Here is a 22121-nt window from a genome sequence, read left to right on the forward strand (position 1 = left end):
AGCCTTGTGTAGTAACATCTTTTTTAATCATTGAGCTGTAGTTAATGAAACGCTTCTGAAAAAATCAATAGAGGAAATCCCCAGTAATGAGAGGTTCCTTTGCACAGAAGTGAAAGGGGTTTATAGGGTCGTGCATGTTCTGACTGGAGTTGAGCATGTAGACGGTGATAAAGCAAGGTGGACTAGATTGCATCTTCTATGCCAATCCAAAGATGATCTGTTGGGATTTGTATCATTTAGTTGTAGAGTGTGATGGAAGAGTTGGTGATGACAAAATGCTGAAGAGGCATACAAAGTACTAAATGGATACTATACATACTATAGGATTTGGCAGACTGAACTCTTTGGAACTGGTGTGGAGTTTCTTCATAGTTTATTTCGATCTGAGTGGTACTAAAAAGATGCATATTGAAGAACCATGACATTTTATAGAGAAAATAACAAAACTGCAGCTTTTGGGGGGTGGGGGGAATAATATTCACTGTGGTAAAACTGCAGACCAGCTTGAACTAGTTAGCAGGTTATCACCACCTGCTAGAGACTCAGGCCTTTCAGATCAATGCTCTTCCATCACTCCAGTCTTCTTAGCTAGGATTCCCAGGTTACAACATGTACCTTCTACAGTGGGTGATGAGACAGCTGTAGCTCCTCCTGCCCCTTTTACTTCACAACCCATTATCTGCCCCTGTCTTTTGTCTGCTGTGCAGCCTGCTCAGCATTATCCTTAGCACAGAAGAATGAGGCAGAACACACTGGAGAAGACAAGGGAGTCTCATCTTAAGAGGACTGAAAGGTATGTGGATGTTCTCTAGGTTGTGACGTGGCAAAAGTACCATGGAATGCTAGCTCTAATTTCCCATTATCCCTTAGATGGAAATGGACAACCATAACTTCTACAACAATCGTAACTGGTCATAAAAGGATCGGCCCAGTAGTTATCTCATCTAACTGAACCGGCTGATGCTGTAACTAGGAGATAGCTTAAGAAATCCAGTGTGAATCCCAGCAGTTGTCATTTAAGCAGAATATAATGTGCAAAATATATATATATAATCCCAGAGGCTTCAAATTAAAGCAGATAGTCTTCAGTGTAATGAGATGAGTTGCCAGGGAGCGGGGGGAGCATCAGGATCCGCTCACTTCTTTGTGGGGTTTGAACTTGTTATTCTTCAGGAACAGATTGAGAATTGTTGCTGTTGTACTCTTCAACAAAGGCTTTGGGGAAAATGCCCACTTTCCCATTGCACTTGCCTTCTAACCACTCATCATTCACTAGAAGATAAAATAACATTCAGTCACAAACATAATCCATTAATGGTGAGGATCAGTAACAGATTGTGCTATTGGAGTGTAATGCATCATCCCTGAACGTGAAATGGGCGCACCTCTGAATCTAGCATTGATTCAGATTGGAGAATGGGGTTTGTGTGCCTTTTTTTTAGCTGTGGAGGAGAGAATTTTTGCAGGTACAGCCTTCCTTACCCTGCATGACAAGCTGCATTTACCAGAAATTTCCCTTACTGCACAGCTACTGAAGGTACAGAGGCCTTGTCCTTTGCATATAGGTGGTACCCTTTTATAAGTCTCGCCACTGTTGGAACAAAAATTGGGAAGAATCAAGAGCCATTTCAGCCTTACAATTCTTGATATTCATAAAAGGCTAAGAAGAATACTTATGTGCCTTTTGTACATTGAAAGAGCAACAGATGCAGCAGTGGTAGCAGAATTCCTTTTGAAAAAAACATTACATCAAACACTTGGACAGTTAAGATACTAACAAGAACAGCACAGTTCAACGGTGCAGAAAAAATTGTGAATAGTTAAAAAAAAATGGAAATGCAGTATTAACAGACTAACCATCTTCATTCATTAACATAGCTACATCTCTAACATTTGAAAGCACTTCCTCTCAGTCCCAATTATTTCTCAGGAGGAAGCATCTGACATCTCTGAAGTTGTGCTGCTAAAGATGCCATACTGCGCTGAGTGGATTTAGCTTGGAAGCTCTTTGGTTCTTACAATGCCAACTGCTACATTCTACCTTCAGAAAAATTGTTGGAGAGTGAAAACATCACATGAAGGGGCTCTTGTTAAATTATACCACTTGCAGCATAAATTGTGGGTGAGAACTCAACAGTGAGATTACTGTTGCAGGCTGTTTCCCCTGCAACAATCTAAAATATATATGGTTTGTATATTTTATGGGTACCTCAAAGTCTTTCAGAGCAGGGAGTGGAGCAAAGGGTGGGTCCCTTCACTGATAATTAAGGAAACTGATGCGGAAGGGTACCTTGGCTTTGGTAATGATGGAGGCAAGCAGAGTTGTCCAAATGCAGACCTTGATTCTGCTAGGGTTTTCAGAAAAATACTCTGCCTTCCCCTACTGTGAAGGTGTCCAACTAAGATGCCAATTTAGCATATTCTTCTATTTAATATGGTGCAGAAAGCATGCTGAGTGATGAAAGACTGCATATATGATGTACCACCATCTCACTTGGGGGTCTTGGCCTGAGCTCTATTCCACCACTGTGCCTGACATCCAAAGAGGCTGAACTGTCATGTAGGCCAGTGTTGTGAAGACAAAATACGATTTTCTTTTCCCATTGTCCTGTGAAGTTGTCTCCCCCTCCCCCTCGAATCTTGCAGCAGAGTGCTACTGAACTTGCTCTTAGTGGCCCCTCAGCTCTCTTAGTCACATAGTTTGTATGATAAGGTGCCAAAGACCAAAGCAGGATATGGAGGTCTATTAACACAGAGGCTTATTCCCTACTGGTGGAAGCTGAAGTCCGCTTTGCTGAAAGTGAAAAAATGCTTATTAATCCAGCTGCGGGTGCGGTCAGCAGTGGTTTGCCAAACGACAAAATGCAGCTGAATTGGGAAATGTAGGAAAATGATAAAGCTGTGAATTCTCCATTAAAAGCATTGGAGTACAGATGATAGATGTGGAACTGCAAGCAGTTCAAGCATGACTTTGGGGAAAGAGACCACTAGCCTCCACCATGCATGCTATGTCTAAGGTTGCCAGATTGCAGCCAGATTCTTCCTGTCCCTTTAAAAAGCTCTAAGCCACCATCTCCAGGTTGCAATCTGACAGTTCTGTATCTGCATCCAAGGGAGACCTGAAGGCGGTGGAACCCAGAAGCAAAAGGCAATCAAACAGCTGCCTCCAATGTGGTGCCCTCCCCATGTTTTGGACTACAGCTGGGGCATTATACTGGGGAAGGCTGGGCCACAGGTGGTGCAAAACACCCATGGTCAGCAGTTGCAAGGCCTTGGCTGAGGAAGGGAGGACCAGTTGGGAGGTGGGGCTGTGAGGAATTTAGAAGAGCAAGTGGCAAGCATTGATAAGAGAGAGGAGGGACTTGCAGCCATCCCTGGTTGTATGAAGAGCTTTTGTTCATGCTCCTTACGCTTAGAAATTTTGATCATGCTTAATACAGATCATGGCCTTCAAGTGCTTTGTTAACACAATGAAATATAGTGAACCTGCGGGAAATTATAGGTTAGAATGAATTGGTGAATTTGAATACTTCAGCTCCCACTAGGTGGAGCTATTTAGCTCAGTTCTTAATAAGGAGCGAGCATTCGGGTTAAGAATCCCAACTCTTGTTAATACCTGTAAAATGGAGAAATGGGGGGGGGGGGAGTTGATGGCAGTCTCCCATTAATAGGGCTCTGTGGTTTAGAATTCATTTACCTTTAGCCAGAACAAGTATTGTGTCCCCCTCCTGGAACTCCAGATCCTCTGGCTGGCTGGCTTCATAAGTATACCGTGCTACAACCTGGTTGGCTTCTGTTGCTTTTAATACCTTCTGTTGAGCATCGTTGCCATTTTCCATGCTTAGATCATCTTTGCCAGCCTGATGGAAGAAACAGCCAGCTTAAATATCTCTTACCATTTTCTTAATAAGCAGAGCAAAATTTTAAAACATGGTGCTCTTTTTATATCCGTCTTATTTAATGTGGCTGTAAAAATGTCTCTTAAGACAAGCTTTTCAGGTAACCAATTTTAAAAAAAAATGGAAGCAGGACATTCAGTGAAAGGGCTTGGAATACTGGGGCAGGGGTGGAGCTGACCTGGCAAGGTGTCTGGCCTTCCAGTCCATTCTGACCCACCTCTTCGCTGCTGCACCACAATGTCAAGCAATAGTTCTTTGCAAGACTCCACAGTGTCTTCATGCTGTCCTCAGTCAGAAGCACTAGATCCTTGCCGTCTGTAGGCCGGTAGCTGAATAACACAGAGAAGCAGTTGAGACTAGGAATGGGTAAGAATTTCTTTGTTTTTTACCAAAATGTATCCGATTTGCACCTCCCAGGACTGAATGTGGACCTGAATGCAATCTGAAGTCTTCATATCTGAGCTTGCTATGTGGTTCGCACAATAAAAACCATGCGCTTGAAAACATGCATACCATTGAAAAATGTGCATGAAAAAATGCATTAGACACACTGTCGTCGATGGCAAAAACATGCATACGTTTTAAAAATGTGCACAATTGATGCAGATATTTGGAAAAATATGCACAAAAATACGGATGAATTTTTGTGTGGGGGGGAAAAAAGCTCACAATCCAATATGGACACATCAGAGCAAGTTTCAAGGTGGAACTTTTTGCTGGCTTGCACAACCCTTTGTGAGTCGAAGAGCATCCTGCTCCCGCAGTTGAGATGAAGGAGATGCTGGGTGGCAAGTCTTACCTCAGTCTTGTGTGCTGGGGTGAGAGCTCCAACTTCTTGCACACCTTGTCCATGAGGCTGCTGAAGGACAACTCAGAGCTTGCCTGTAGTGCTATCGTGTATTTGTAACGTACTTTGATGATGTATGGCGTTGGAGTGGCCAAGTCAAGCTGCAGGAGAAAAATGGAAGAGAGAAACCTAGCTTTAGAAGCACACAGCAGGAGTAGCACATCTGTATTCAGAATGAACGAAAGCAAGAGCGAAAGCAAGGGAGTACTTGTTCATGTACGCTCATTGTGCATGGAAACACATGGAAAGATGTGCTTTCAAATATGCACCTGCTCCTCACACTTCACGGTGGGGAAAACAGCTGATACAGTAGTGGTGCAGGACTGCCACTATCTTTCAAAAAATTTAGCACTGTTCTCAGCATGCTACCAAGGGAAGTCGAGAGAGTCCTTATTACTAAAATGAAAGGTACTCGGGCATTAATGGAGATCTGTCATGCATTGTGGATGGAAGCCTTATCCTTAAATTTAAAAGTGCACTCTGTTCATGCTCTGAGGCACTTTTTATTTTTATTTTTTACAGCATTTCTATGCCACCCAATAACAGTTTGCTGCAAGAAGTTTGATTGTAACTATTTTTAAAAACGATGTTCCATAAAAACAAGAATATTGTGCAGCATAAAAACTCAAGCAGGCAAGAATAAAATCAAGCAACATCAAAAATGTTTTAAAAACAGATTTTAAAACTGTAAACATTTTAAAACAGGTGGGCAGAAGGTAGATCAAGATCTACTGCTAGATCTCTGGGTGATCTGCAGTAAATCAGCAACAGGTTTCCAGTGCCCAAAAGTTTAAAAACAAAGTCCTTTTTTTTCTCCTTCCTAACTTAGATTGCTAAAATTTCTAAAGCTGGGAGGTGGGGTGGGGTGGAATGAGTAGATTTGTTTGTGAACCAGGTCACCAGAGCATGGCTAAACTGAAGAGCATGGCTATCTCTGTCTAGCTAGGTTGCAGTTGGCAGACAGGCCTAAGCTGATAAAAAATGCCCCAAGCTACTTGAGCCTCTGATGATAGTGCTGAATCAATGAGCACTCCCAAATTTTGTCCACTTGATCCTTTAGGGCAAGGGTGAGCAACTTGTAGGCCAAAACATCTGGAGGGCCGCAACTCTCATCAGCCCTAGTCAGCATAGGGATTTGTAGGCTAAAACTCCTGGAGGGCCATAAGCTGCCCACCCCTCCTTTACGGCGAGTGCAACTCCCTCTAGGGTGTGTTAAACATCACTCACCTGGGCAGATGAACCCCTCACTAGCAACATGGGAGAGAACCTGAAGGGACCCCAAAGCATAACTGTCAAGGGCTCAAGCGATAATCCCCCAGCACCACCTCCTGGAATCTGCTATCTAAGTAGGAGTGGAACCACAGCAAAGCACTACTCAAGCACTTAATTTGGACTGTCTATCCAGAAATATGCCATGGTTGAAAGCCACTGAGATGTCCAAGAGAATCAACAGGGTTTAAAATCCCTCTCCTTCTCGGCAAAGGTCATTCCACAGGGTTACCATGACAGTTTCTGTTCCAAAACCAGGCCTAAAACCCAACTGAAAAATGGATCTAGAAAATCAGTATCACCAACAGCTTTTATTATGTAATATTTCTTCATATTATATAGTATCTGATGAGAGGACTGAGGATAGAGCAGTGTGGTTAAAGGTGTGGTGGGGCTACGAGAGTAACTATCTGCAAAAGCTGCTTCTGCAAAGTGTGAATTGGCTCATACAAACTCCCCTGAAACGGAAATCAACTTCTCAAGCCAAAACATTTAGAACTCAAAATATCAAAAATGAAACTGAGATTTTGGGATCCTTGGCTTTCTAGCTAGCCACATTCAGATTCAACACCTGAGAATGTGAGGAACTTTTCCTGAAAATTTAGTTTGGTTCCATTACGCATATTCAGCTGTGGTAAAGTGCGTGCAACCGTACTGTGGTGAGTGAATATTTGTAGGAGGGGCCATCGGCCTCCCAGAGGCAGTTATGGTTGTTACTAGCAAGATGGCTGACAGTAGTTAGAGTCTGTAGACCTCAACTATGTGTTAGATTAAAATAAACAGTGTAAGTTCACAGGTAAGAAGCTGTGTCTGTTCTTAATGGGAGCCAGAGAACACCACAGAACAACAATCGGCAGTGTAGACCACTGTGCAAGTTCTCTGGCCTGTTTCTCTTCTCCAAAAACTCACAGTGCAAGGAGGTCATTTACCTTTGGTGCATTTCTCTGACCTGTAAGAAGAAGCAGAACGGGTTTTCTGAACAGAAGAGAACTAAAAAAAAGTATGCATAGATATGAGCCAGGCAGAGATTGTTGTTGAAGCTATATGCTAAGGCAGGGGTGTACAAATTGTAGTCCAAAACATCTGGAGAGTCACAAAACCCATCAGCCCTAGCTGGCATAGCTAATGGTGAGGGATGATGAGAGTTGCAGGCCAAAACATCTGGAGGGCTACAAGTTGCCCATGCCTGTGCTATGATTCAATAAAGCATATATATATCTACCTTCCCCAGCCTGGCTGCCATGGGTTATATTGGGCTACAACCCCTATCATCTCCAGCCAGCAAGCCAATGGCCATGCTGGCTGGGAATGATGGGAGTTGTAGTCCAACACATCTAGAGGGCACCAGGTTGGGAAAGGTTGGTATATTTCATTCTACAGCTTGGATCTCTACATGAGCTACAATGGGGCGAAGAATCCTGAGGTGGTAGAATACATTGCACCACTTCAGAGTTCAAGTGGAGGGAAATCGCTTTTTAAAACGTTCCCTTACAATAAAAACAACTCCTTTCCAGTAGAAAATTGAATGATGTCCTATGTTTTCTTTTTAGAATACAGCTCTTCAAGCCACACAGTCTTACTGAGTCTCCCTAGTAAAGGCAACCCTGAAGATGGAAGACATCAAAAATGGGGAGAGGGCAAACCAATAACACAGTCTGCAGATGTGACACTAGGTCACCGCAAAATCTAGTTTGTAAATTAGAAGCCAACATTGAGAAAGCCCATTCTCCTCTTATCACCACCACCTCAACATTCCCCTCGCCAAATGAATTCCCCCTCTCATATATTTCCTTGTTGGAGTTGATCATGATTTAGAGTTAGGTTGAACACCAGCGCTAACCCTGGTTAATGTTCACTATGGTTTCCTCATAAATCAGAATTCAAAACCATGGTTTGAAGTAGGTCTGCAAACTGTGATAATGGGGGAGCATGGTTATCACTAACCAGGGTTAGAGTTTTCTCATATGTTAACACCCTAACTGTGGTTAATGCAGACAAAAGGTGAAAATTTGGAGATAAAAGAATGACTGGGCCGGTTTCAACGTCATGATAAGCCACGCTGAAAACAAGCCATGGTGCGTTGGTACATCGCCTGCTAAGCCATGCTCCTGCCACCAGATAATCAGGCACTCACCGGCTTGTCAAGGTTAAATAAAGTGAAATGGATAATTAATATGATACAAACTTGCTATAGAACTGATAATTATTGATTAAAATAAATCTAAGGACATATAATAACACCAGACAGATTAAAATCTCTCTTTGCCAAGGTCAGCTTGGGGTACCTAGCAGTTTGGTATGTTAACATAGCAATCTGTTCCTGCTACTAAAATACAATGTTCTTTAAAGGTGTATCATCTCTAATATCAATAAGGGGGTCAAGATACTGAGTTCTTAAATCTGAGTATAAGGAGCATCCTGAGAAAAAAATGGGGTAAATCCTCTGTCTTCCTACAGCCATTAAGGCATTCTCTGTCTGTATTTGGTAAACTAGCATGGTGCCCCTTAACTTCCATCAGCTACAAAGTATTCAGTCTGCATTTGGTTAAAAGTCCCTTGAGGCCATGCGGACAAGTGGAGGCCAGAAATAGGGCCAGTTTCTGGGGATATACAGTAAAGTTTTATACAATACATTCGGGCAACAGTTAAACACTAGTGTGGTAGTATCCTGGAAATCAACATCAGCTAAGGGCTGTGCAACTTCCAATCAGGCCCCATTATAGCCCTTTGCAGCCAAGTAGCCCACTAAGAATCCCAGTTCAGATATAAGATGACAAGTGTTGGTAGCCCATGATTCTGGGCCCATTTCCTCATATGCCAATAAGACGAGAGGAGGGCCCTGTTGGAAAATTATCTTGAGCCAGTATTGAGTGGCTGCTTTCTGGGCCAAAGTTCTCACTGAACAGCAAGCGGACTCCATGCGTACCACCGCTTTGGGAGTAGACCGAGGCTCCTCAGAGCTCTTGTTAAGAATGTATGTTCTGAGTCCAGCACTGCAGTGTTTGAGTGAGCCCATACAGCAGCCCCATACAATAGCTGGGGCAATAATTTGCTTGCCATGGTTTGTTTCGCTCTTTGTCCTTCCACCCACTCCCAGCACATATCCAAGGGGCCTTTGCAACACAACTTGTCTATACTCTTGCTGTGATCAGATTCCTCCGCCCCACTGCTCTTTCTTGCCTTGGGAAGCAGCTGTGTTGACGTGCACATGCGTGCGCATGCACACACATATATGCATGCCATATCTTCGGAGGGGGGTGGTTACCTTACTTCTTAGAATGAGGTGGCTGAGGGTTTTATTTATTTTCTTCAACACTTAAAAAAAAAAAAAAGCCTCTTGGCTGCTCCTTGCAGCCCGTTCCTCTTCCTAGCAGAGCTATGCCTGTGTGCGTCACTGATTTACCTCTGGCTAAGCACACATGTCCCCAGTTTGGGACCATGGTGCTTTGGGGGGGGGGAATTTAAGATTGCCCCCTCCTGTTTCCATGCTGAAATTCCCCCCACTATGGTTAAAATAAGAAAAAAAATGAGACTTCGTTTGTTTTGTTATTTTAACCCTGAGAAATGACGCACCGAGGCGGAAGAGGAGGCAGGGCACAGGGCAGTGAGAGAAGAGGCTGGGGGTTTTGCTACTCTTGCCAGGCAGCTCTGCTGCCCTCTCTAACAAAGCCTGCACAAGCCACTCTGCCAGGTTCGGCTGTCACAACAAGCCACCCTGAACAACCTAGCAACAAGCCATGGGTTCTCAGTGTGGCTTATGCCTAGTTAACTAACCATGCTAAGAAAACTGCGCCAGGTGTGGACGTCACAACAAGCCACCCTGAAACAAACAAGGGTGACAATCCACCATGGGTGGTTGTGTTGTGCAAACTGGGTCACGGCCTCAGCTGCTGGCCCCTGATTAGTAAGCCATGATTTTCAGGAAGCTACCGTTGTACCTGCACTGGACCTTAGGAAGGACTCGTACATTGCTTACCCTTACCTGAGGGAAGCATGTCGGGCCGTTCTGGAGCAGCAGTGCTGGGTGGAGCCGGAATGTCCATATCTTCATTGTTTTCCTCCTGCATAAAAGGGAGGAAATGTGTGATGTGTCTGTGCGTAGTACTGGCAGGGACTGCTGTGTTAATCCCAGAAACAGGCAATGCAAGATAGGTAAGGCTTATCTAACTTCCTTTTTGTTGGAAGTGAAAGAGTAGGAAAGTTCTGAAGTTACCCTGTAATACACAAGCAGAAAGAATATGCAGCAGGCTCTCTGTGCAACATGACACCTTGCCTAATCTTAAACCAGCAATTTTGCACATAATTAGTTCAGGGACCAACTAACAGATCCTGCCTATTGGGCGCATGAATAATCCAGGCAGGCACACAGATCACTCATGGCATCCCTTTAAAAAGATGTCATGTGAATAGGAAATCACTTGGCCCATTCAGTAAGGCCTCAATGCAAATCTCAGCTCAGGCATGGGCAGATGAGATGGCTGTTCTTGGACAAATCACTAATCCTGTTCAGATGTAACTGTGGCATCCAGCAGCAATTTGTGGGTTAATTAATTAACCCATAGCTTGATCTTGGGTTAACTTGGGGTTGTTTAACCCACAAACAACTCCGTGTTCCTTGGTTTGGAAGTCGTGGAAACAACCCTTGAATGTGGTATTCAAGGATTGTTACTGGAAATGGGAAGGGGCTCATGCGCATCTCCACAATTTTTGGGTTAACCCATGAATTGCTGCCGGACATCAGCGTTATGTCCAAACAGGGCCACTGTCTTCCAGTCTTAGGTTTCTGTCTGAGAATTGAGAACAACAGTTACCTTCTTTGCCAGGCTAGTCTGAGAACAAACGTTGGATGGTAAAACAATGCTACGTGTCAGATAAATAGTAAGTAATAGGCTGGAACTAGATGTCAGTGGTGTGGTGGTAAACACACACAAACACAAAAGATATAGCCAGTCCCACAAAGAATTAAAAAATGCAGGCTGCTATGCAGAATGCCTCTACAGAGAGTCAAAAAATGCAAGCCACAAGATAGCTAATGTGTGTGTGTTTGTGTGTGTGCATGCACACCCACGCAGAATAACAGTACACAGCATAATACTAAATTATTCATTCATTCATTTATTTATTTCTATACCGCCCAATAGCCGAAGCTCTCTGGGCAGTTCACAAAAATTAAAACCAAACAACACACAAAACAATTTAAAATATATAGAACATTAAAACCACAATATAACAATACAACCACAATAAAACCTAGCAGCAGTGCAGGAGTTTAAAATACAGATTTAAAACAGCAAAGATAAAAATTTAGAAAGCTAAAATGCTAAAATGCCTGGGAAAATAAAAAGGTCTTCACCTGGCGCCGAAAGGAATACAATGTAGGCTCCAGGCGAACCTCACTAGGGAGCTCATTCCAGAGCCGGGGTGCCACAGCAGAAAAAGCCCTCCTCCTAGTAGCCACCCGCCTCACTTCCTTTGGCAGGGGCTCACGGAGAAGGGCCGCTGATGATGATCTTAAGGTCCAGGCAGGCACATATGGGAGGAGGCGATCCTTCAGGTAACCTGGCCCCAAGCCGTTAAATTAATTAGGATCAGCTGAAAAAATGTTGGAGCTCCACTCCCCCCACATTTCTGCTGTATTATTTGTGTGTTAGATTTGTATCTCATCCAACTGACACAGGCTCTTGGGGTGGCTTACAATCATAAAACCAAAAAACAATAACAAGCTAACCAAAAATAAAATAATAAGTTTTTAAAAATACAACCAAAGTAGCAAAATAGTACAATATTAAACATTAAAAACCAGCAGTAAAATCAACCATCAGAGCAACAGATCAAATCATAAATGCCTGCTTAAAGAGGAGTCTTTTAACGTGGCATCTAAATGTGCACAATAAAGGCACCAGGTGGACCGGCCTGGGAAGGGCATTCCACAGACCAGGGGGCCACAACAGAGAAGGCTGTTTCCCTGGTAGCCACATGTTGCACCATTGCAGGTTGTGGCACCTGGAGAAGAGCCTCAGAGGACGATACTAGCAATGGGGCAGGAACATATGGGAGAAGGCGCTCCTCTGAGTAGACTGGCCCTAAGCTGTTCAGAGCTTTAAAGGTCAGCTGTACTACACCACTAGTGACAATGTACGTATGGCTGCCATTGGACATGAGAGCTGTGCATGTGCCTCCCTTGCTCCCCACTCGATAACACTGAGGACAGCTTACCTGTCCCCTGATGTTATAACGTTAGCCATTTCTCTGCCCTTCATCTTTGGCAAGGTGGGCTGGAGAAGTGCACAGAATTGTGATCTCACATATGGGTCAATGTTCCTAGCTCTTATGGAGGCAGACAAGGGATCCTATCCATGTAGGTTCCCCTTTGGGGCAAGGAGCTGCATATATATTCTCATGCCTAGTTATAGCCTAAAAATCAACTTTCTCTTACCTGAATTAAAGGGGGATTTTTCATTTCCATTGGCTCTAGGTAGTTGCAGGGTACAATCCCTTTCTGTACAAAGAGCAACAAGAAGAAATGTTTAGGACAGTGGGTGGTGCCAGAACGGAGGGCAATGGAGAAGCTCCAGGAGCGTGCAAAGGAGGTCCCATCTGCCCCTTGCATCTGATCGCCAGATTCTGAATGGCAGCATTTGGATTCGGCTGACTCTTGCTTTATTGGAGCAACCTTGGCTCCTTTCCATGAAATGCTGCCTTGCTAGTGATGAGGGGCCCTAGAATCTCCATTGCTTCCATCGCAAGCCAGCTTCCCACATTCACTTCAGAGCTCCATTTGTCTTTTGGTGGGGCTTCCCCCACCCCCAATGCGGAGAAAAGCCACTGAGGACATCACATCTTTTATCACCTGCATGGAAAACAGCTGTTTGAACATGCAATGCCCCCTGTTGGCCCATGAAGGTATGTCTCTTTTGCATGGGGTCCAGCAGCATCATGGAGCAAGACATGGGACAACCCTATGGGGAGGTTCTGTTATCTCTTGGGAGAGTTGGCCCATGTCAGGATGCAAGCCCACAACACGTCCTGAACCATGGACTTGAGCCTGTGTGCCACCAATGGACTCTGGCCAAACAACGGGAGTAATGCCAGGGAACCTCTTAATGGAGGAACTCCCAGCAGGGGTCATGTAATTCTACTCCCCTATAAAAGCTTCCAGGTCAGGTTAGCTCAATAGTCAGCACAAAAAGTAGATCAAGCCACAAAGAGGGGAGGGGTACAGGTGACACTAATGGGGGGGCGGCGGCGGCAGAGGGACTTTCATGCGATTGGGAACTGCAGCTCTTCAGAGGGAGCCTTGAACTGAAACCATATACTGGGCCCCAACATCACCTGTTGGCAGCCCTGCAACCGGATTCTGCTACCACGTTCCCTAGGAAAAGGCTGCTTCCTCTTGCTTCCCACCTTCACCCCTAGGCAGCAGTTGGGTCTGACAGTCCCAATCACAAACCAAAGTTGTGGTTTGAAAAATGATCGCTCCTCCAGTTAATTCCCCCACCCCATGCCAATGTTCATCCTGTGTTTTCTGCTGCTCATGCAAGCAACATCTGGTTATACTACTTAACTGTAGGGATGGAGCAGGCACCTGATTCCATCCAGGAATCTGGCAGAACCCCCTCCCCGCACCCCTGAGCTGTGCTCGCCGAGCCCCTGCCCCTGCTCGCCCCCTGCCTGAGCTCGCCAAGCTGCCCACACTCACCTGGGTGGCCTCGTCAAGCTCCGCAATCACCATTTTTGGGGAAATAAAACAAATAAAACAATACACAAATATCACAAAAATGCGCATATTTGTGTATGTGCAAAATGTGCATGTTCGCGCATATCCAAATATGCGCATTTTTGTGATCGCCATTTTATTTTTTAAAAAATGGCAATCGTGGAACTCAACGAAGCTGCCCAGGTTTGTGTGGGCAGCTCGGAGAGCGGTGGAGAGCTCTGGGTGCCTGTGGGTGTGTGGGTACCTGGAGAACCCAGACGGGGGGTGGCACCCACCCATCTCTACTTAACTGTACTTATTTAATAGAGAGATTGTGGTGAGCAGAACATTTTACTTAGATTGGGCTTCAACAGCTACCTCAGCCACCTGCAGCTTTGGGAAACATTCTAATGTACCTGGCTGCTGTGGGATGAAATAAGGTAATCCTCCTAAGCCAGCCTTCCCCAACCTGGTGCCCTCCAGATAGGGTGGATTGCAACTCCCATCATTCCCAATGGCCACACTGACTGGGAATGATGGTAGCTGCAGGCCAGCACATCTGGCGGGCACCAGGTTGGATGAACACTGCCCTGAGTTCCTTGGAAGAAGGTCGAGGTATAAAGGCGATAAATTGGTATGTCTATTTTCTCACTGTGCAAGTGGAAATTATAATACAGACTGGTAACCTATATTATAGAAGTCAACGCCAGTGTAGTGTAGTGGTGAGAGTGACGGACTGGGAGGCGGGAGATCCGGGTTCTAGTCCCCACTTGGCCATGGAAGCTCACTGGGTGACTTTGGGCCAGTCACAGACTCTCAGCCCAACCTACCTCACAGGGTTGTTGTTGTGAGGATACAACGGTGAGGAGGAGGATAATGTAAGCCGCCTTGAGTTCCTTGCGAGAGGGAGAAAGGCGGGGTATAAATGCAATAAATAAATAAATAAACGCAAAATGGCACCGTATCAGTGGGACAGCGGTGCCCAAAGCAGCAGTACTCAAATCCCTCCCCCACCTCTCACAGACCAGCTGAAAATTGCTGTGGGCCTCAGGAGGCCACTTAACCTTGTTTTTGTTCTACAAGTCAAAGCACACGCATAATAGTTTTAATATTTCCCCCCCAGCACCAGCACGTTGTCAAAATCAGTGTCATGTTATGAAAATCATGGACCCTTAGAGCAGGACTCTGACAGCCTGTTTGATCATCTGGCCCTAGTCAAATCTCTGTTGTCAGAAGAAAATAAATAAATCAAGTGCACAGGTATTTTGGACTGTTCTGCAACTTCTCCACAGACCACCTGAATGGAGCTTGCGGACCACAGTTTGAGGACCTCTGCCCTAGAGAGTTGTCCTTGCCAGCCTTGTAATACCTTCCCATTAAACACAACAGTGGCCCAGTTGTCTTTCTCCTTCTTCAAGACAAAAACAATGTTTCCAGGAAGGACCTGAAGCTCCTCTTTTGTTTCTGGTATAAATTCATATAAGACTCTATGAGGCTCTCCTTGCAGGGCCCTGTGTAGCAAAGCAACATATAATTATTACAGTAATTATAATTAATATATATTAATTAATATGTATTACTATAATCATTACATTATCAATACATGAATAATCATCTGTTTCACAGCACAGCCCAAGTCCGTGAGGAAAACACTGCAAAATGAATGCAAAAATCATTGTGTTGGGTGTGCGGTGAAGTATTCAGGGAGTAGCTTCATTTTATTCAGCACTGGGCACATTTAAAAAATTATACTTATATTGCTGTATTATTCTGGATCCTGAGTGGGGAGAAGGGGAGGGGAAGGCATACCAGTTTGTGCAAAAATCTCCAGCATATCATTTTGCATTTCACAAACATATTTCATATGTCTATGTTTGGAGTGTTTTCCGTCTGTTTTTTTGGAGGGGGGATTGTTTTGAGAAAATGATGTTCCTCTTATGATAGATCCTTGTTTAACTCATCATGGAGACATCTAAACTTCCTAGTGTTGTACTTCTCAACAGAATACTGGGTAAATTTTAACTATTCCATAGCTATATTCAAAGAACAGTCTGGCTGAATCAGTTTCTAGACCAATGTTTGTGACTGTATGTTGACATTCTCTTAATGTTACTGGTCTTACCTGAGGGTTTCTGGCATTTTGGGTCTGGGAGGTGGGTCTGATGCCTGCAAAAACACCAATATATTTTAGCATTAGCCTCTTCCTGTACTGTAGTAGACAATCAGCCATTTCTAACTCATGCCCTGAAAATCAGTGGTGCTGGTAGGGCTCCCCAAGTGACCACCCAGAGGCTGGCACCTGACGGGGGCAGTGGCAAACAGGCCCAGGGTCAGCACCTGTGCTGGCATAGGCATGCCACCGGCCACCAGGGCTGATGTTGCTTGCTGCAGCATCCTTTCTTTTCAAAACATTTCATAGTCGGTGTGGGCAGCTGGGCATGTACAGGTGCTCATTGTAGCATTTTTACTTTTAAAAGATGTTATCCTTTTCTATTAGAAGGTCGTGCTTATTCCAGCAAGGGGGTGTTCCCCTCTTCTCTTACACAGGAGAGAATGCCTCTACTACAGGAATGGGGAACCAGATGTTCTTGGACTGCAACTCCCATCAGCCCTAGCCAGCATAGCCAGTGGTGAGGTGTTGATGGAAGTTGTAGTCCAACAACATCTGGAGGGCCACTCATTCCCCATCCCTGCTCCACTAAGATGGCCCATCTACCATTTTTGTATCTTCTTTTATTCTTAAATTATTATTTCTTTTAAAAATCTCCTCTCTGTTAATTAGAGGCCTTTTTAATTCTTCAGATAGTTAAAAAAAATAGATTAACTGATTAAGGGTGCAATCCTTTTGTATGTACAGAAGCAAAAATTGCTTCGGCCAAATGAAAAGCAAGTGGCAAAGCTGGAGAAGAACAATTTCTTAGGGAAAGCCACAGTAAGACGTTAATCTGCAGCAAAAGCAAAATGCTGGCTGGGGTATACTGGGAGATGTGGGACTTTTTCTGTCTAAACCTGCATAGGATTGCAATGCACCCTAATTGACTGAATGTTGCAGCCTGCTCTGACATCATTCTGGAGAGGCTGGATACGAAACATTGTGAAATTGCCCTTAAGCAACCGTCCTTTTAAATACAGGCCCTCTGATGATATTATCAAGCTCATCCTATGAAAATATGAACTCTTCAACAGCAGAAAACAACAGGTGGTGCCTGGAGGAGGTACGTCAGGAGAAGTATAAAAGTAAGTAGTAGGAGAGGTTATATCATTCTGGGAATGTAGCTGGAAGCTGACTTTGTGCCCCATAGAGATGAAAGTTCATGATCAAAACAAGAGGACAAGTGAGTGAGTAAGAGGAAGCAAGTCTGTCTTACCTGGGGCTGAAGGGGAGCAAAGCCTGAAAACTCATCATTGTCAACTACAGACGCCACAACCTGGAATCAGAAGGAGAAACGGGTTTTTTTAAAAAAATTGCTATATACTCTCTGATAAGTCAAAGTTTTGATGCTCCCTATTTGTTTTTTCCCCTCATGCTGTTCAAATTAGTCTCCTAGCCTACGGCTGGGTATAGTAATATATAAATGTATAAATGAATTAAATTTAGCTTGGAAACAAGCCAACTGTAACTACTGCTGTGCTCTCTAGCACTATAGAGCAGTTTGCTGCTGAATTTCAGCAGCAAATTGGGAATTTCAAGACTTTTTTTGTGTTGTGTTGCTGGGGATACCCCATGGACTGCAACCCATGGTGGGAGCCTGGGGGGTGAAAATAGCCCCCAGATTTCCAGAAGGTGTCCACTCCTGAGTTCTTATTCTTACACACACACACACACACACACACACACACACAATCAGAAGTCAGTGGCTTGAATCCTAACTTTCTTTTCATTAATGGAACAGAGTTTATATAATGGGGACTTTCCCGCCTCCCTTTGTAGCCTTCTCCTCCCCGCTCCAGATCTCTGCTTCTGAGATTTGTGGACCCTTGGGAAATGTGTGAAATATGGTGCAGGGAACCGGCGATGGATGGAGGAAATACCCTTTCTTCACCCCTTACATGAATGGAGAAGGAATTTAGGATCCAACCTATGGTATTTTAGGAGGATATTTAATAGTTTTAATCTGGGCCTGAATATATTGAGATGTAAGTGCAAGCCCTCTGATTAATGTTTGCTTTACTAAAATATAGCTCTGTTGTATAAGCACCTTCAGCTTCTTGGAAAATAAGATGACAATCTTAGTACTATTGAAGACAAAGGAAAAGCAATTTGGAACTTGGCTTTGATCCAAACTGAGACCACAACTTTCTTCTTCACACCCTCCTTTCCCCCCTATTTGTATCTGTACTTCTCTAAAAAACCAAAAATTAAAAACCAAGTAACTTTTCTCTTTCTTGCAACAATGTTAACATTTCTAAACATGCAATGAAATTATAATTCAAAAACCATGTGAACCCCATTTCAATTGAATTCTACAAGCAGAAATCTTACCTGAAAGTGTTAGTGTGTATGTATGTATTTAAGCATTTCTATCCTCCCCTATTAGTGCTTAAGCACACATATTATTGTGGTGAGTGGTTTTTAAAACTTGCATATTGTATTTCAGTATCTACATGACAGTCCCAGTTTGAACTTGCCAACTTTTCAACCAGCCTCTGTAGCTGTGCCCTTTACAGTGGCTTGATGAGCAGGTGATAACGCTCATCCCTGTGGTGTGAAAAGCTTCATCTGCTGATTGCTGCACATCCAGCCACTGTTAAAGGCAGAAGAGCAGTCCAGGTAATGTTTTGCTGTACAGCTAGCAACTCTATTACACTTTGACCTGAATGCCCCCTTTAGAAATACACATGGGATGAAATTTGTTTGACAATTCCGCTTTTGCTGCAGATTAACGTCTTACCGTGGCTTTCCCTAAGAAATCTTTCTTCTCCAGCTGTGCCACTTGCTTTTCATTTGGCCGAAACAGCTTCCCTTGAGGAATCATTATGGGCTCAAATAATTTTTGCTTCTGTTCGTACAAAAACACACAGAAATCAATCGCTTCTCTCCCCCATCCTTAGGTGATGGGCTGACAACATTGCTTCTTCCAGCATTCTTTGTTCAAGGTTTGCATTCCAGGCTTGTTACTCTAAATCAGGGGCAGGGAAGCGTGGCCCACACAGACTAGTTTCATGCAGCTCTAATGCCATGTGGCCTATAGCGGGGGAGCAGACCCAACCCTCCAATGTCCCCCAGAAGGCCACGCCCCTTCCCCTGGCCCCACCCCCTTTCACCCAACCACCAATTGATTGGTGGTTTCCTGGATTTTGTGCAGTTTCCCCCTCATTCTGAAGGATGAAATGCCTCTCGTAAGGCTTAGGTCCTGGCAACAAGAGCTTTAAGCTAAACTATGCTGGCATTTTTTATATTGTAGCTCCACCCTTTTTGTCTTGGGCCTTTGCCCAGCCTTTTCTACTTTTCCTTACCAGGATGGATTCCAGGGCCCTGTCTATTTTGTTGTGCCGGACCCCAGCCTTCAGTTTTATTGCCTTCATCAAATGTTCTTCAGCATTTTTCCAGTCCTCCAGTTTGGCATGGGCAAGAGCAATGTTGTATAAGATCTGCCAGACAAAGAGCTGAAGTGTCAGAAAATAGCAGTCTGAACCTAACCATATTTACTTGGAAGTCCCATTAATTTCCATTGAATGCCAGGGATGGGGGTAGTGGACAGAGCATTTGGACAGAGAGGACCTGGGTTCAAATCCATGAACCTTATTGGATGACTTTAACCCGTTCCATCTCAGCTAACTAACTGACAGGATTGTTGTGAGAGCAAAACGGGATAACTTCCATGTATGGCACCTTGAGCTTCTTGGAGGAAGGACAGGATGCAAATATGATACGGTATAAATAAGCATGCTGAGGAGATAGTAGCGTGCAATGCTTGGGGGATTGTGCACAGAACTTGGCCAGTTCTCCACCCGCTGTGGATGAGGCAGCATGGAGCCAGAATCGCATTCTTCAGCCTCTTATGCTTCAGGTTGGCTGCTTCCAATGGTCCTGAACAAGCCCAGAACTTACCTCACAAGCAAGCAACTTGAACTGCAGGCCTAGGATCTTGTAGTCTATTAGGTTGTTCCCACGTAGCTGAGCCAATGCCTCTTTTAGGTAATTCATGGCTGACTCATAACTGGAAAGCAAAAGGACAGGGTAATAAGTGCTTCTGTGTCAGACAAAATGCAGAGTAGGAGACGGCTGTGCTAGGCTGACGTTCCTCAAGGGAGACTTTGCTCACTCTTGACAGAGATTCTAGCTTGCACAATATTGATTTCCTTGCATTATTTCCACTTATTAGAGTCATACGGTAAACTCTTAAAAGGCTGGTGGTGTTCTGTGTCTGTTTCTAAGTAGAAAATTGGCATCCTTATGTTGCTGAGTACTAAAAGTTTTTTTATGAATCGTATTTTGTATGTGGTTTATTTCAGTGGGGATTACACTTTTTATTTATTTCTGGGGTCTCCAGTGTGGTGCCTGCAGGCACTACCACTCTTGGGACCTGCCAGGCTTCCTGACCCTCCTGATTTTTACTTTATTCCTTAAGATTTTTTTCACATTCATTTTGTTTTTAACTGGGAGGGTGGCATGCTGCAAAGCAGAGAGTGCTCCCCTCAAGCACCTTCTTTATTTAGATTTGACAGAGTGGTTTTGTGTTTCAGAGCTCAGACCTGTACCCCCTCTCTCATGCACTTAGGTTCTTGGGCAAGTTACTTTTCATTTAGTCTCAGCAGTTTGAGTCCTGGGAAATGAGTGTTTGGTGTCTGTCCATGCGTATTGTAGTAGCCATTTCATGAATGTGCAAGCCCCCCTCCCATGGCAGCCTTTTTGTGAAAACACCCACAGCACTGTCTCAAAATTACAAATGTGCCCACCAATCCAAAAAGGTTGGAGACTCCTGATTTAAAATAAAAATGTCTATTTTGTTTTAAAATTGCCAAATAACCAAAGTTCTCTGGTGGTGTACAAATTAAAAAACAAAATGTAAAGTGGCAATAAAAACAATAATAAAAACAAGTTAGATAAAGATGAGATAAAACTAGCAGCAGCAGCACATAATAAAACCAGGAGGAAAACCCAGCAATAGGGATGAAAAAGTGCAGCGATCTAAAAGCACTACAGTTATTAAAATGCCTGGGAATATTAAAAAGGTCTTCACCTGGTGCTGAAAAGAGCCAGGCGAGCATTTCTGGGAAGCTCATTCCATGTCAGGGTGCCTCCGCCCGCTGAAAAGGCCCTCTCTCTTGTAGCCACCTGCCTCACCTCATTTGGTGAAGGCACTTTCAGGAAGGCCTCAGATGATGGCATTAGGGTCAATATGGGAGGAGATGATCCTTCAGGTAACCAGACAGTTTTCAACAGGAGCCTAATAATCTATTGCAATGATCCAAATGAATAACTGTCTATCTCTGTCCAGCTGTCTCTGTCCAGATAGGGTCATGGTGATAGAAGGCACTTTAAGCCACTGAGGCCATGTCTGGCCTGAGTGGAAATAATGGATCCAAGAGCTCCCCAAACTATGCACCTGATGCATTAGGGGGTGCAAGCCCTTCCAGAACAGGGCAAATGCTCTCAGCTAGACAGTTGAACCACCCACAAGCAATATTATAACTCTTGTCTTGTCTGGACTGAGTCTCAGTTTATTGGCCCTCATCCAGTCTACTACGTTGCCCAAGAACTGGGTCAGCATGTCAACTGCTTCACCTATATTAGATGAAAAGGACTTGGAGAGGTAGAGATGGGTGTTACCTGCTTATTGGTGGCATCTCAGCCCACATCCCCAGATAATGTCTCCCAGTGGTTTCATGTAGATGTTGAAAAGTATAGGAGATAGAACACAACCCTGTGGAACCCCATAGCTTAAGCTATATGCACTCTGTATACTATGGTGAAATTCTGTAGAATTTGGTCTGAGATAGTTTATTTGGGGCATACTGTTGTCTAATTTAGGTTATGTAAATGTGTATCTTTTTAGACTGAATTGTTTTAAACGTTTTTTTTTACAGATTTCCCTTGATAAATAATTTCTTCCAAACACATTGGGAACTAATTCCGTTTGTGCAGCTATCTTTTTGTTGTTTTTGTCCAGGTTTCTTCTACAGCCATTTTTGATCCTTTCTGTTGTATCGGGAGCCATCCTCAGGAACTGCTAGCCACTGCCAAGGAATCAGTCCACTGTAACTGTTCTCAGTAGGGCCGTGAGTCTCCATCAGTTCCTTGCAGGGACAGAAAACTCATAGACATGAGCACCACCAGGCACAGGACTGAGAATCTTAGTTTTCCTCTTTTTTATTTTATTTAGAAAAGAGCACATTTCTAGCCCTTTCAGGTGGGAAGATAGGCTTATACATGTGTGAGCAATGTCTGGCAAGATTGCAGAACCCT

At 44.0% G+C, this 22121-nt stretch overlaps 1 protein-coding gene across 6 annotated transcripts in view; it reads right to left on the reverse strand.

Annotated features, from left to right (window-relative positions):
• Nucleotides 1-6: 6 nt before the first annotated feature.
• Nucleotides 7-22121, reverse strand: part of NCF2 (neutrophil cytosolic factor 2) — a 30200-nt gene continuing 8085 nt past the window's right edge. Inside the window, exons 3-16 of one of the 6 annotated variants that reach the window (XM_084851338.1) lie at nucleotides 19764-19872; nucleotides 19169-19303; nucleotides 18604-18711; nucleotides 17080-17139; nucleotides 15834-15877; nucleotides 15081-15222; nucleotides 14542-14607; nucleotides 12452-12514; nucleotides 9998-10076; nucleotides 6945-6964; nucleotides 4699-4847; nucleotides 4117-4228; nucleotides 3698-3860; nucleotides 7-1272 (exon numbers count right to left, since the gene is read on the reverse strand). In XM_084851338.1, coding sequence (XP_084707464.1) covers nucleotides 1163-1272; nucleotides 3698-3860; nucleotides 4117-4228; nucleotides 4699-4847; nucleotides 6945-6964; nucleotides 9998-10076; nucleotides 12452-12514; nucleotides 14542-14607; nucleotides 15081-15222; nucleotides 15834-15877; nucleotides 17080-17139; nucleotides 18604-18711; nucleotides 19169-19303; nucleotides 19764-19872 — 1360 coding nt within the window. In that variant the 3' untranslated portion in view covers nucleotides 7-1162. Of the gene's footprint in view, nucleotides 1273-3697; nucleotides 3861-4077; nucleotides 4229-4698; nucleotides 4848-6944; nucleotides 6965-9991; nucleotides 10077-12451; nucleotides 12515-14541; nucleotides 14608-15080; nucleotides 15223-15833; nucleotides 15878-17079; nucleotides 17140-18603; nucleotides 18712-19168; nucleotides 19304-19763; nucleotides 19873-22121 lie in introns of all 6 variants that reach the window. The other 5 variants (XM_084851336.1, XM_084851337.1, XM_084851335.1 and 2 more) reach the window with 5 other exon arrangements.

The sequence above is a fragment of the Heloderma suspectum genome, chromosome 4 (assembly GCF_057233095.1).
Source record: "Heloderma suspectum isolate Gila_16-S chromosome 4, 16-S_ref, whole genome shotgun sequence".
In the NCBI taxonomy this organism is placed as follows: Eukaryota; Metazoa; Chordata; class Lepidosauria; order Squamata; family Helodermatidae; genus Heloderma; species Heloderma suspectum.